Here is a 15,649-nt window from a genome sequence, read left to right on the forward strand (position 1 = left end):
AACTAAAGAGCTGTGGAACTCATGGGGTGGGGTGAGGCAGAGAGCAATATTGAAATGTTTGTGAGTTTTGTTATTGTTAGATCCGATTTTTGCGTTTGGGATCCTGTTTCTCTATGCAGCCCCTGCTAAGCTGGAACTCACTGTAGATCAGGCTAACCTCCTGTGCACAGAGATTCACCAGATTCTGCCTCCTGTGTACTTAGTGTGCACCACCACTCCTAACGGCTTTTAAATCTTTTAAGGCAGTTGGAATAAAGCGTTTTAATGTTTACAATTTCCAAAATTGACCTTAGTTATATATATATATATGAGAATTAAGGCAAACATTGTCCAGACGAAGGACAGGGGTATCCTCTGTTCCATTATGTCAATTTTTCTGTACCATCTGAAGATAAAAATGGTGTTGGAATTTTCTACAGTCGTCAGCTAGGTTAGGTGCTCGACTTGGGAGAATGCTGCTCCTTGGCGGCTAGTGCCCTGCTCGCCCTGGGCACCAAGGCGGACGACCCCCGGTCGATTCCTAGAGAGGCCGGCCCGCATGGGGAGCCGGAAGCTCGGCGCGAGGCACTTCCTGTCCGGTCATTGTTCTCAACCCGGTTGCACCGAGAGGCTCTGGGGTCTCAGTCCGCGAAGCTAGCGCCGGCTGGACCGCTGTGGCGAGCGGCGACAGGCGCGGCACTGTCCTCCTCCGACCATCGCGGGGCCCGGAGGTAGTTCGGGGTGTCCGGGCCGGGCGGCGAGCCTGCTGGCGGGGATGGAGGAGGGCGGCCTGTGCAGATGGCTCCGGCCTGTTGGAATGAGGGGCCCGCGGGGGTCTGCCTGGCCAGCGGACTCAAGCACACGGTGGAGCGAGTCTCAGAGGCTCTCCTGCCGGGAGACTTCGCCCCATCACAATGACTGTTTGACGCCGTGGTGAAAAGCGTGCCATTACTTAAGAATTTCAGTCTGTATAGTAAACTTGATGGAGGAAAATGAGTAGAATTTCCCCTGAATCAGCAGCAGAATAAGGCGATTTGGTAAACATTACCACCAGTTTCTAGGAAAAGAACCAAAGAGGAGTAGTAGCAAAGATTTCGAACTTACATACGGCTAAAATAGATTGTTTGGCTTTATTTAAAATAAAGCAACCCCTCTGCCGGCTTATCTGAGATAAAGAGGTCCTGTTAATTAGTAGTTGTGTGCCTGGCTTTAGGTGCTGTTTTAGAAAGCGGTTTGACAATAAATATAAACCCTTAAGCAAGTGACCTCACCTCAGCCATTCCTTCTAAAGGGGTAATGCAGCAGGTCAACGGAATCTTTGTACAGGAAGCTGTTGCCAAAATAAGCAGCAAAGCCCACGTTTACTAATGAGAAGGTTGTAAACAGGGTATGGTTAATTAAATTTAAAATGTTCTGCCAGAATGAGATGTATGTGCTCGTGCTCGTACTTTGTGTGTGTGTGTTCTGTGTATTGAAAGACGATTAAGACTGTTGTGAAACACTGAGCCAAAAATGGTTGTGGCTGAGGGTATACCTCAGTGGTAGAGCATGTCTAGAATACATTAGGCCTTTGTATGGACTCCCAGAAACAAGGAGCAAAACCACCAGTCCAGAGTGGTGAACCTTGTGCAAGTGCAGTCTGAAGGTGCACACATGGGACTAGGGTAGTACCTAATCTGTGTATGTATATGTTTATGCAAGAGTATGTATAGATTAGTTTAATGTGTTTGTTTAACATCTTCAGTGAGGCTGACAAAGATTATTGTGTAAACATTTAAAAATAAGGATAAACAAGGTCAACGTGAATAATTGTTTTACCACCAACATTTAGTCTTATACATTTGGAAGATGTGGGAGCTCTAAAAACCCAACAGACAAGAAGAATCTCAGAAATACTTTTAATTATACTTTCTGAGATAATTATTCTTTTCTCCTTGGTAATGAGTCTTTGTAATATCCCCTTTTTAAAAAAACTAGTCTAGCTGGGCACACCACAGCCCTTGGGAGGCAGAGGCAGGCAGATCTCTTGAGTTCGAGACCAGAGTGAGCTCCAGGAAAGCCAGGGCTACACAGAGAAACCCTGTCTTGAGGGAAACAACAAAACAAAACAAAATCAGTCTAATTCTGAAAATAGGTGTTCCCATAGTAAAATATATATATATATATATATATATATATATATATATATATATATATATATGTAAATAATAACACTTGATGGGGTTTTCCCTAATCTTCTTCTATATAAAAGTTTTACAGTTAAAATGTTAGTTCTTCCTTCTTTCCTTTCTTTCTTGCTTTCTTTCTTGCTTGCTTTCTCTTTCTTGCTTGCTTTCTTTCTTGCTTGCTTTCTCTTTCTTGCTTTCTTGCTTTCTTTCTTTCTTGCTTCTTGCTTGCTTTCTCTTTCTTTCTTTCTTTCTTTCTTTCTTTCTTTCTTTCTTTCTTGCTTTCTCTTTCTTGCTTGCTTTCTCTTTCTTGCTTGCTTTCTCTCTTGCTTGCTTGCTTTCTTTCTTTCTTTCTTTCTTGCTTGCTTGCTTGCTTGCTTGCTTGCTTTCTTGCTTGCTTTCTCTCAATATGCGGCTCTGGATGGCCTATGTAGGCTTCCTAAGTGCTGGGATTAAAGGTGTATACTACCAGGCAAAATATTTTGTTTCAGAAATGAAAAGTGGTCTGTACATCTATTTTTGTTATGTATTTAGTCAGCCACTATCATTTGAAGGAGACCAGAGCGTCACTGTTGTACTGTGACCTCTGGCCCGAGACTGGTGACATTGACCTGCACTAAGTGTTACTCGTGCTGTATGTGTTGTTAACTCTGCTTTCTGCTTATGCAGGGACTAGCTTGTCTTGGCTTCCAAGACTTGAAGACTAGATGGAGCTCAGCCGATGCCGGGTGTCTGTCAGCTTTCAAAGATTCGGTGCTGGGCCGAGAAGATGGCTGCAGAATTGAAAGAGACCATGGGTAGAGCCTCTTGGGGCCCAGCGAAGGTGAAAAAGGAAGAAGACGAGGAAAGTGTTATAAGTCAGGCATCCGGGGAGGGTCCTTATGGAAGCATCGGGGCGTCAGAAGAGGAGGAAAAGGTAAATGACGATCTCAGTTTCACAGGCACCCTACCGTCAAACCCAGACTCCCTCTTCCCGATTAGAGCTCTGACCTTTATTCCTTTGGAACGTGGTGAGAATTTTCCTTCTCTGAATGATATGCTGGTGTGTTCGGAAATCTGCAGCTTCCAACCATTGCTACACAGAACTAGAGCGTTACGGTATCTGGTTGCCCACATTATACTCTATTCTAATCAAACCAGACTCTGGGAATAAGACCCAGGTTTCTGTGTTTTTACAGCTACATGAGGTGACTCCATCCAGTTCCTCCTCATGGTTGATGTCTGCCACCTGGGGTGGTGTTAAAGTATAATGTGGATTTGGGAGGTCTGGGATATTGACATATATGCTGCCCATCCATAGACAAGTAACTTAGCTCAACCTGGCTTCAACTCCTGAGTCTCCTGCCCTGCCTTCTCTACCCACGTGCTGGGATTAAGCGCATGCATTGCCGCCCTTAATGGTTTCAAGCACACCTCAGGTTCATCCAAAGGTCTTCCCAGAGCGCTTTCTGAGAGATCATCTTTGGGCACCAGAAAATCCTGCTGAAAAAAAGTCCCAGGGCTGCCCTCAGACTCTGTTAACCAGGAGTGACCTTAGCTCTGAGCCACCTGCAGCCACTCCCTGTGTGCTGGGCTCAGATCTGTGCCAGCACAACTGATTTCTGAAGTGTGAGCTGAGCGCTGTGGCATCTGAGCTTCTTAAAGCCATGCTCCTGCTGGTCCAACGGGACAACAGAATAGGCTGTGTGTCATGGAGCTGAGTGAGTTACAGTCACAGTGGTAGTTTGCTTTTCTACCCAGGTCTCCTGGGGAGTTGGGGAAGGCTCCTCCCCAGTGTCTGTGATCTCCAGCAGTGTAATTTTACCTCAAAGCTGAAACCTCAGTGCTCGGGTCTTCAGTCCCCTCATAAACTGTACTCACTTGTTTGTAGGGTCGGAAAATGTTCTGGGACATGGCAGTGGTACTAAAAGCAACACAGGCAGCTGCTGCTGCCTCACCCCTGGGGAGCCACTCACTGACGGGGACTTTGGCCAAGAGTGGAATCCTGGAGCCTCATGGGAACCCAACCCCATCAGGTAAAGTTCAGCTCCTGATCTCAGTCACGTTCAAACGAGCGGGTGGGTGTCTGGTTCCTTTTTATGAATCACACAGTGTGAAGGTGTTGACAGTAAGTGGCGTTTTTCATACAGTCCGAAGACCACACAGGTAAATGTTGAGCTCACCTTTTCGTCATGCTTATTTTTCATGCCCACACACATGTAATCCATGTGTTCATGTGTTTTATGGTTATTCATAAGTTGCAAGCAAAGGGTGAAGCTCTATATGTTTATATTCTTTTTTTTTAAAACTTTATTTTAAAAAACAAAGATAAAAGAAAAAAATTTTAAACATTTTTGCATAAATGTATACAAATACATTTTTGTCAGTGCTTGGCTTTTTTTTTTTTCTTTTTTTTAAGGTTTGATACTCTGCATTAAGGTCTTACTAGTTACAGTGAGCAAAAAGTACATGTAAAGCAGGATGTAACCCGGAATTAGTCAACGTTTTCTTGGTGTGTAAGGATTGAGCATAATGTTCTTTTGTTTTGTTTGTTTTCTTTTCTTTTTTTCTTGGATATTCTCTAGATGCAGCCATTTTCTTAAGAATTTGGTTAAGTCATTGTTTCTGATAGCTGAGTAGTATTCCATTGTGTAAATGTACCACAATTTTTGTATCCATTCATCTACTGAAGGACATCTGGGTTCTTTCCAGTTTCTGTCTATTATAAATAGAGCTGCAATGAACATTGTGGTGCATGTGTATGTTTGTTTTCATTTTCTTTTCTGAGATGGTCCCACAGCCCAGACTAGCCTAAAGTTCACTAAATAGACAAGACTGACCTTGAATGTTGGACTCCTGTCTTTACTCCCAAGAGTCACTGTGTGTGCTGAGTTTAAACCCAAGGCTTCATACCGATCAAGTTACACACTCAGTCTTTTTTTTTTTTTTTTTTTTTTTAAGATTTATTTATTTAGTTTATGTACATAGGTACACTACTGTCGCTGTCTTCAGACACACCATAAGAGGGCATCAGATCCCATTACAGATGGTTGTGAGTCACCATGTGGTTTCTGGGAATTGAACTCAGGATTCCTGGAAGAACAGTCAGTGCCCTTAACCTCTGAGCCATCTCTCCAGCCCAGCCCTTCCACTTTTAAATGTCACCAGAGTCGGGTAGCAAGAACCAGCTAAGCATTATACAGAGTCCATGTCTTTTTGAAAGTGCAAGGCATCAGTTTATACTTCAAAGTGCAGAACACATATTACATATTTGCTTCCTTTTCCTCAATCCTCTGCACTGGGGGGAAACTAAAAGGAAGAAAGTCAGATACTGATGAGAACTTACTGATACTCTGGCCTTGGTTTGGTGATAGGATATTTGTATAACATTGTAAGTCCCAGACTTGATGGGTTTTCAGTTTTTTTTTTGTTTTGTTTTGTTTTTGTTTTGTTTTGTTTTGATTTTTGAGACAAATTCTGTTTAATCTTGGCTGTCCTGGAAATTGCTTTAGACTAGGCTGTCCTCAGACCTTGATTCTCATTTTTCGGCTACCCATGTGCTGGGATTACACGTGTGTCACCATGTCCAGATTTTTTCCCTCTTTTATCCTTTCTTCTATTATTCTCACACACAAAAGCCAAAGTTGGGAGGTGTTTTGTTTATGGATAGGGGTTTTTTATAATTAACTGATGAGTTCTATGCTTAACCATACAAGCAGCTCAAGAAAAAAGGCAAGTTAAGGAAGGGCTGGTAACCTTCATAACTGGTCACAGTTGTGAGACTTGTCTTCAGGTAACCAGAGTGTTGTGTAGCGCTTTGGCCTGTTGCTCTGGTTAATGTCTGGTATTGCCAACAGAAATAAGGAGGGAAATTTCTCTTTTAGGTTATAGGAACATTGGTTTTAGTTCAGAGTAGTTTGTACAGAAAATGATAGCAGGCTTATTTTGGAAGATGAAACTGTTCACCTCAGGAACAATAAAGCCAGGACCTCAAGTTTCCAGAACTTCCCCCAAAACACTACCCGCTAGAGGCAAACACTCAGCACCTAGCCTTATATGTGACGCTCACACCAGAGCCATAATAGACTCTGCTGAGGGCAAGTGTGCAGCAGAGCACACACCTTCTGTGGTTCCCCACTTTGATGAAGCTTTTATTTTACTGACCTTGATGAGCCTTTCTTTTTATAGGGAGGAGGAAACTAACATTTATATTTTCTGTTTCTTGGTATAGGTACCAAAACCAAGAACCTAGAGTTATTGATTCCTAAAACAGAGGCATGTGATGACTTGGAGAAGCCCCCAGTGATTTTAGGAAGAATCCAGAAAGGTGACCTTCAAAAACCTAAGCTAGGAGAATCTTGTGAAAAGGGAACTATGTTAAAAAGTCTGAGAATAAGGAGAGAAAAAGAAGATTTGAGAAAAGCAGCAGTGAAAGACTGTCCATTGTCTGAAAGCTTCCAAGACAAGGAAGAAGAGAAATCTAAGAAGACTAGGGGGAAATACAGCCTTAGTTCTGCTCCTGGTAAAAACCAAAACATACAGCCTGGGCAAAAACCGTTTACGTGTAGTGAGTGTGGGAAAGGCTTTAGTCAGAGTGCAAATCTTGTTGTGCATCAACGAATCCACACTGGGGAGAAGCCCTTTGAGTGTCACGAGTGTGGGAAGGCCTTCATTCAGAGTGCAAACCTTGTTGTGCATCAGAGGATCCACACCGGACAGAAACCCTATGTTTGTGGAAAATGTGGGAAGGCTTTCACTCAGAGTTCAAATCTGACTGTCCATCAGAAAATCCACTCCTTAGAAAAAAACTTCAAGTGTGGTGAATGTGAGAAAGCCTTCAGTTACAGCTCACAACTTGCTCGGCACCAGAAAGTCCATATAACTGAGAAATGCTATGAATGCAATGAGTGTGGAAAGACATTCACTCGGAGCTCCAACCTCATCGTCCATCAGAGGATCCACACTGGGGAGAAGCCTTTCGCTTGCAATGACTGTGGCAAAGCCTTTACCCAAAGTGCAAATCTTATCGTGCACCAGCGAAGCCACACTGGTGAGAAGCCGTATGAGTGTAAAGACTGTGGGAAAGCCTTCAGCTGCTTTTCTCATCTTATTGTGCACCAGAGAATTCACACTGCAGAGAAACCTTACGACTGCAGTGAATGTGGAAAAGCCTTCAGTCAGCTGTCTTGCCTTATAGTCCACCAGAGAATTCATAGTGGAGATCTCCCTTATGTGTGTAATGAGTGTGGGAAGGCCTTCACTTGTAGCTCCTACCTACTCATTCATCAAAGAATCCATAACGGAGAAAAACCTTATTCATGTAACGAATGTGGGAAGGCCTTCAGACAGAGGTCAAGCCTCACTGTCCACCAGCGAACCCACACAGGAGAGAAGCCCTATGAATGTGCAAAGTGTGGTGCAGCTTTTATTTCTAACTCACACCTTATGCGACATCACAGAACCCATCTTGTCGAATAGCAAGGAAGAGGACATTTCCCTGCTCTTGGTCATAACCTACTGCTCCTAATAGTAGGCACCTCTGTTCTTTATTCTTCCTTTGCCAAAATGAGGCCTATACCCTTTAAAGTTATTTTTCTGGAAGGTAATGTAAACACACATTTCTTTATTATGGCTAATTTAAAGAAAATAAAACCTAAACACTTAAAAGCCAAGAACTTTGTTTTAACTGTATGTATCCTAAGCAGTCATGTTTTCTAAACGGAATGTGGGTTTTTTTTTCCTCCCATGCATGTATGCACTGGTCTTTATTCTGCTAAGATTAGATGAAATCAGTCATGCGTCGTGGGAGGTGTGGGAGCAGGTATAATTCATTCATTATAGGAATGAATCCTACACATTTATTTATTTATTTGTATGCATGTATGTATTGAGCTTATTTGGAGAAAGTTTTGTGCTCAGTATTTATTTCTTTAAAATTATGAGTTAATTGGCCTTTTATCCTGACCAAATCACATGAGTCAGTGAATTTCTATACTGATACATCTGTTCATTACCCAGCTCATAACAGCTCCTCCCAATTCAGTTATAACCCTCATATATAGTGTTTCTAGTAGGGGAGGAGGGGCTGCCCTTGTCAAAGCTGTCATAGGCATTGCTGCTGCATTGGGCCATCCCCCTCTTGTTAGGCTGGTCCTGCAAAGGCTGGTTGAACATGCCAAAGCCCCACTTCCACAGTTGCTGGGATGTGAAAGAACCTTTTGCCAGGCCTGTTTAATAAGCATCAAGAGTAAAGCCAAGAGGCTACAGAGGTGGTTCGGTTGGTAAGAGCTATATGTGCAAGCCTGCAGACCTTAGCCTTGTAGACATGTGAGACTGGAGAGGTGGTTCGGTTGTTAAGAGCACAGGGTATTGCGGAGGAACCAGGTTCAGCTCCCAACACCCACTTTTGGCTCAACCACTTCTAACTCCAGTTTCAGCAGATCTGACATCCTCTTCTTGCTTCCTCAGGCTCTGGCACAGACATGGTACTCATTCATACTTGCAGACCAAACAGAAATGTGGAAATCTTAAAACAAAAAGGGAAACATGGTGGTAACACATCTGTAACCCCAACACAGAGGTAGGAGGGAATGGAGAATGTAGTGGGAGAGACAGGTGGATCCTTGAAGATCATTAGCCAGAAAGACTAGTTTAGTCCATTAGCAGTTTCGGTACAGAACAATCAGTGGAATCTCTCAAAGTTGACCTCTTGTCCGAAACACACTCAAGTGTACAAAGAGAACCAGAAAATTCGTCCCACTCTCAAGTGAGGATAATAGTTGTGGGGGGGGGAAACACCATGCAAACATGATGTCGTACACACAGATATTTTGGCAGCACAACATTTTACCCCCAAGTTAATTCCTTCTGGTTTGGGAAGAGGTGTCCTTGGACATTTGTTTCCTCCTTGGTGATTTGTTCATCCCACATTTGTCATTTCTCCTCCACCCCCTAGTTCCTCCTTTCCCTAAGTGTCCTGTGATTGTAACTCCTTTGTAACTCAGACACGTTAGGAAAGTTCTAAAGACTGCACGTTGCAGCAAAGTCTGCTCATTGGTGGGTCATACTAGCTATCTGATGTTTCTTAAGGCCACCATGTAGTGCTGGGAATTGAACTCTGGTCCCCTGGAAAAGCAGCTTGTACTCATGAGAGTTTGTTTGTTTTTTAATGTTTTTTATAGTCTCTCAGGAGTTTGACCTTTTGATCTTGCTTCTTTTGATTGCCTTCCTCACCAAATGGTGCCATTTTATCTACTACTAAGATGTTTGGTTAGTCCTCCCCAGTTCTGATTCCAAAAATGGTGTAAGAATATTCCTATTACTTGGAAAAAACAAACAACAACAACAAAACCAAACCCCTAGTTCTCAAGACAGACAATTGCTCTCATGAGGTAAACAATCTTTTTAGGATCTACTATTTGTAAAATCTAAAGACTGGAACAATCTGTTTTCAGCATTCCCTAAGTCTTTAATATAAACATTTTAATCAAAGTATTTATAGTTTCTGCTAATACTGTCAGACTTCTGATTAAGAAACCTGAGTTAGCTGAATGTGCTGACACACACCATTAATCTCAGCAGAGGCAGGTGGATTGAGGCCAACTTGGTCTACATAGTGAGTCCCAAGACAACCAGAGCTACATATTAAGACCCTGTCTTGATAAACAAGAATGAAACAAGAAATCTGATTTAAAGTTTACTTAAAAATCTGTGTCAAGCTTTATCCAAGTGCTATACAGCAGTTACATTTTAATGCAGTTTGTTGTTCAGTACAGTTAAAACTGACCTGGTGTTAGTTTGATAACCATACCTGGAAGTCTATGCTGATACAGACAAATGGTCAGAAAAATCAGTATTTCCCACTATCCCTAGTCAGCTCAGTCCCGGGGACTCTGGACACTCTTAAAAGTCCCTACAGCTTTGATCAGTTATCCTCTTGGTCAGAGAAGCCATTAGAACCCAGTGTCAGAGGTTGGAGTCTAAGCAGTGAACATACTGCAAAGGAGAAAGACAAAACAGAAGGAAATGCCCTCAGCTCTTCCAAGACCACAGCCCAGCAGACGGCACAGCTGGTAAAATGCTCAAGGAACCCAGTGTCTTCTCATCTCCAGGAATCAGAAGACTGCATTTGAAACTGGCCTTAATAACAACAAATGGTCAATTTTGAGCACCCACATGGCCTTAAACACCTAGCAAGAAAGAACTAATTGAAAACCAGCTACAAACCCTAACCTTTAAAAGGGGTATGCTATTAGTCCAGCTTCACAGGCCTTTGCATGATTTACTGACACACTAGGTAAGTATTCACAGACTCAACAGTCGTAATCAGATTAAAAAACTGCCCAGTGCCCCTCCTAATTGTAAGCAAAATGTTTGTATACTCTAATTCTAACTTCTCCTTTGCTTTACAAGATCTAAAACACAGACTAAGGCCCCTGCCAAATATGACCATTGGAAAAGTGTGACTTTTCCAGTTTGTATTTTTTTTTAAAGGTTTATTTATGTGCATTGTGCTTGGCTTGTTTGTATGTCTGTGAAGGTGTCAGAAACTGGAGCTACAGAGAGTTGTGAGCTGCTTTATGAGTGCTGGAAATTGAACGCAGGGCTTCTGGAAGAGCAACCGGTACTCTTAACTGCTAAGCCATCCTCCAACTCCTCTCCCCTCCCTCTCTCTCCCTCCCTTCCTTACAGAGACTTAGCTCTGACCTTGAACTCACTGAGTTCTTCCTGCCTCTGCTTTCTCAGTGTTGGGTTTAAAAGTGTCCACCACCATGCCAGGCTTCCTTTTTTTTCTTTTTATCTATTTTCCTTTCAGATGTTGGACATGCCTTGAGCACGTGCTGCCTGTGGGATGGACTTTTTCAGTTTCCCAGAAATGCCAGTTTTGTTTTGTGGTGTGGCTTCCTGTAGTCCTCCATTCCAAACAGCATGGTGTTCTCTCTTCCTCTTGTTCATTTACTTTCTCCAGGCAGCTGCTAAGATTTCTAGCTTACTGGTTCATTGTTTTTGTTTTCTCTTATGCTCTCACAACATTATTCTCAAGTTTCCTTCTGAGTCTGTCTCCAAATTCTTTTATTATTGTGACTAAATCCCCCAAGAGGGAACCCCAGTTTCCCCGGTAACAGCTCTCCCACAAAATAAATAAATGTAATTTAAAACTAATATTAAGATTCCTTGAGAGGACAAATCCTCTCTGGTTACCGACTACACCTTAGGCTCCTTTCCTGAAAAGAATAAATATTACCTGAGTAAACAGGAAATGCCAAGAAAGCAGCTTCCAAAACTGCAGAGATGTCAGAACCTGCTGGCCCCCTGGATAGTCTTCCATGATTTTAGAATATCCGACAGGTTATCTGTGAAGCAGGAATACTGAAGCAGGTGCCCACCTTGTCTTGGCAAAGTTCATCATTTGCTTCCTTCATGTCATGATTGTCCATGGTTTGTACAGCATGCTATCAGCAGTTGAGACAAGGGCATCTTTTTTGCCCAGTGGCTAGCTTTACACATTTCAATCAGACTCCATATGATGTTCTTCGGTGCCCGTCATCATCTTTGAGGTTGGGTAGGGATGCTTTCCGGAGCTGATGTGTCTCACAGTCACACAAAACCTTTTATTATTAAAACATCTTAAATGCCATATACTGTAGATCTCTGAAGTACTTAAAGACTATCTAAGGTATATATGAATAGGCAAATGTCGCTTGTTTCTAGCTACTTACTATCTGATTAAAACTGAAAATGTCTATAGAAAGCTAAATAAAGCTTATTTTTGTAATAAATTAAACTACTACCTACCAAGACTACAAGTTTGGTTAACCACTAATTTGCATTTCCAAATTATCTTAAACAGTTTGTAATAGCTTTCAAGAACTAGAACTTTATGTTAGGTTTCTAAATGAGTTAAGACATATATACAGTATTGAAAGACCCTTGTTGAGAGGACCTTTAGCTGAGGAGACCCCAGGACCCAAGAATCAGCTGAGACCACTGGATGCAAGTCGCAAGAGGGTTTTATTGGTCACAGACGTCCGTGGGCGACAGCCTATTCAGAGGACTGGCGCGCCGGACCAAGGGACAGTTTTTTTTATAGGGTTTGGGGGGCAGAAGTGAGGTACAGAAGCAGAAGCATAGTAACAGGATTTTAATTGGCTAGCTTAAATGTGGCCAGGGAGTGAGCCCAAAAATATGGCTCTAAGGACACGGCTGCTGGTACCAGCCGGGGCTGCGGCTCCCGAGAATAGTTGCCTTGGGCTTATCTAAGTGTGGGAACTGTGGCAGAAATATGGCTCCAAGGACACAACTCCTGGTACCAGCCGGGGTTGCAGCTTTTGAGGATAGTTGCTTTGGGCTTATCCGAGTGTCTTCCTTTCTTTGTCTATTGTAAGCTGGCCGCCCACTGGTATCTTGCTTGGCCACCTGGGACCCTGACCTAGCCTGCCCCGTGTGTGCACAGCCTTACAGACATGGCATTTACTGTTGCTAAGCGGGGGTCTTTCAGTATCTTGTAGCAAAATATCTTAAATTTCTATCAATATACAGTAATCTATATCAAAATGAAATATTTGGCTTGATGCTACTCTTTAGTTTAAAAGTAGATTCAATAATCTACCCTTTTAACCTATTACTCCTATAACCCTCTCTTTTTCATTTCATCTCCTCTCCCCCTTGACCCCCTAATACTAGTTAGAAAAGGATACAAGAAAGAGAGAGATCCCTGAATATAAATTCATTTATTTTGTTTTCCTGACCAAGACCATTACCAACTTGTGATCAAACCCCCTAAAATCTATCACCCATTGAATGACCAAAAATTACCCATCCCAGTTCTTGGAAGTCATGAGGCAGAAACATTCTCTTAGAACTGCTTTCTGAGGGCAATGGCATCTTAGGGTCCCTAAGAAAATTCTGATTATGGCCAAGTTCTGGGAGATCTACCTGTATCATTTGTTGTTCAGTCTCTGTGTGATGGGAAAGTGTAGAGCTTAAAGTTAAAAAAAAGTACTATATGGGGCTGGAGAGATGACTCAGTGGTTAAGAGCACTGACTGCTCCTCCAGAGGTCCTGAGTTCAATTCCCAGCAACCTCATGGTGGCTCACAACCATCTGTAATGGGATCTGATGCCCTCTTCTGCTGTGTCTGAAGACAGCTACAGTGTACTCACATACATAAAATAAATAAATAAATATTTCTTTTAGATCTTTCTATACCTGCTTGTCCTGTAGGATTGTGTGGTATACTTGTAGCACGATTTATGATGTAACATGCAAAAAACTGCTTTGTTGTTTTGTTTTGTTTTTTTAAAATAACAATCACAAGTGTTCGACTTACAAAATGAAGACTTGGGAATCAGATGCTGTGGTGAAAGTCTGTTTAGCTCAGAGAGGCTGAGATTGCACCTACCTGACCTTCCTCAACCCATGTCCCAGAAGAAAACAAAACAAACAAACTCCCTTTTCCCTGTCTTAAAATGCCTCAAACTCAATGTTTCTCATTTCTACTTCCTGTGCATCTCTTTATCCGTCCTCCTGACTTCCTCTCGTTCTCTTTGGTATTTTCCTATGATCACTCCCTGTCAACTAGTTGTTTGCTCTGCCTCTTGGCCTATGGTTGATTTTATTCTATCTAATTTACAATCAACAGAAATCCCTTGGATTAAAGGTGTGTGCTAGGACTCAGCCACACCACAACTAGAGACAGCCTTTTCCAGTTTACAATCTTGGACTTCACATTGTGATCAAATATCCCGCAACACTGATCCCCACAGAATATTTTCTGACTCTCCCGTTATCTGCCACCAGTTGAACTCAAAGCTAAGTCTGCTGCATGAGTGTTTATAAGATCATATAGCAGATCCCTTTTTAGGTCTTGTGAGAAAGGCTCTGTAGGACCTTGGTAGATTTTCTGTAATCTTAAAACCTCAGTGAGACACAGCTCTTGCTTGAGAGGTATGTAGGATCAATTTGACCACGCACTGTGGCAGGCTCATCACGATCTTCAGGCAACAAAGCACTTAGGTTTGGTAAATTACCTTTGTCTCATCTTTCCCTCACAATAGTCTTGCAGTGTCTGCTTTTTACTTTATGGTCACCCAGATACATTTTGATGAGTATTTTGATCAGTATTATATACAAAAATATTTTGCATTAGGTTTTCAGTTTTTCGTAAGTCAACAGTTGGATAAAGGCACTTGCGTTTGCCCACTGGTACCCTCATAATGGTGGACGGAGAGGATCAGCACCTGGTAGTTGTCCTTTGACTTTCGTATATGCTGTGGTATTGATGTATATGCACATGATGATGATGATACAACAGTTATTTAATTCTATTTAGTATATATTTATTTTGTTTTTGTGAAACAGGGCTTCTTATGTAGCCCTGGCCATCCTGGAACTTGCTCTGAAGACCAGGTTGGCTTCAAACTCAAGAGAGTCACCTGTTTCTGCCTCCCAAGTGGGGATTAAAGACAGGTGCCACCACCCCTCGGAGAGAGCAACAGTTTAAACATTATTTCACTGGTTTTTAATTTTAAACAGCAGCCTATGTTGTGTTAAGACAGGCCTATAGAAAAACTAAGATAACACTGAATTCGTACTGTGTCAAGTGGAATTCCCTAGTCACTGCCAGGATCCTTGGTAGACTGTGAATGTGGGTGAATAAGGAAGTGCACTAACTTTCCAATGAGACTGTTGTCTTTCAAGAGTTTTGATTATATTAACTGACAGCTTTGAACATTATTGCATGATGTACACTCACTGATTTTAACATTGCAGTTCCCTTAATCTTTATCTGAACGAAGCGAAAAATACTGCTCTGACTTGCACCTTCAAATATTTGTATGACTGTTGAACATAATATTTATCTGACTTGACTACTTTTATAGATAACTGAAAAATGTAACTTCTGAACTTAGAGGGCAGCATACTAACCCCGCTTTTCAGTGTCGCCTTGAGAGGCATTGAAAGTCTTGTTCTATGGCTCCCACAGGGCATAGTGCTTATTTCTTTTTCTGATTCTATTTTCCACCTTTTCTCTCTTATCAGCAGGGCTCTCTAGTTTCCAAACCTGATGCATTTTTCTAATTGAGAGAGAGAGAGAGAGAGAGAGAGAGAGAGAGAGAGAGAGAGAGAGAGAGAGATTTGTGATGCTGCAGATGCAAGAAACAAAAATGGAAGAGAATCTTGTCCAGGTGAGTGAAGAGTATGAAAACATAGAAATAGCTAACAAGAAGGCTATGGGAACTAGAAGGCTTTTAAAGGAACTCGGTGAAGCTTGGGGAGTAACTGCAGTCTTTTAGGAATATCGGATTCAGGGCTGGTCGAGTATCTGTGGCTACCCTCACCTCAAGCTCATTCCCCCCCCATCTGTGGAATTTTTCATTCCATTTTTTAAAACTATCCATTCAAACCACCCACAAGACCCACTTTACATCAATTTTCGCTTGTGAGGTAGTTTTTCGTTTACCTCCATTAACTGTGATTCTTGTACTTCTGGGAGCCCACTGCTGCCCATTCTGTGGAGGTTGCTC

The 15,649-nt window shown here is 42.2% G+C and overlaps 1 protein-coding gene across 1 annotated transcript; it reads left to right on the forward strand.

Annotated features, from left to right (window-relative positions):
- Positions 1 to 603: 603 nt before the first annotated feature.
- ZNF35 (zinc finger protein 35) lies at positions 604 to 7,750 on the forward strand. The gene is made up of 4 exons (XM_080934119.1): positions 604 to 710; positions 2,814 to 3,060; positions 4,015 to 4,159; positions 6,355 to 7,750. The coding sequence occupies exons 2-4, from the start codon at positions 2,866 to 2,868 to the stop codon at positions 7,599 to 7,601; spliced, it is 1,587 nt and encodes a 528-aa protein (XP_080790245.1). The 5' UTR covers positions 604 to 710; positions 2,814 to 2,865; the 3' UTR covers positions 7,602 to 7,750.
- The last annotated feature ends 7,899 nt before the right edge of the window (positions 7,751 to 15,649 follow it).

The sequence above is a fragment of the Micromys minutus genome (genome assembly GCF_963924665.1).
Source record: "Micromys minutus genome assembly, chromosome: 21".
Taxonomy (NCBI): domain Eukaryota; kingdom Metazoa; phylum Chordata; class Mammalia; order Rodentia; family Muridae; genus Micromys; species Micromys minutus.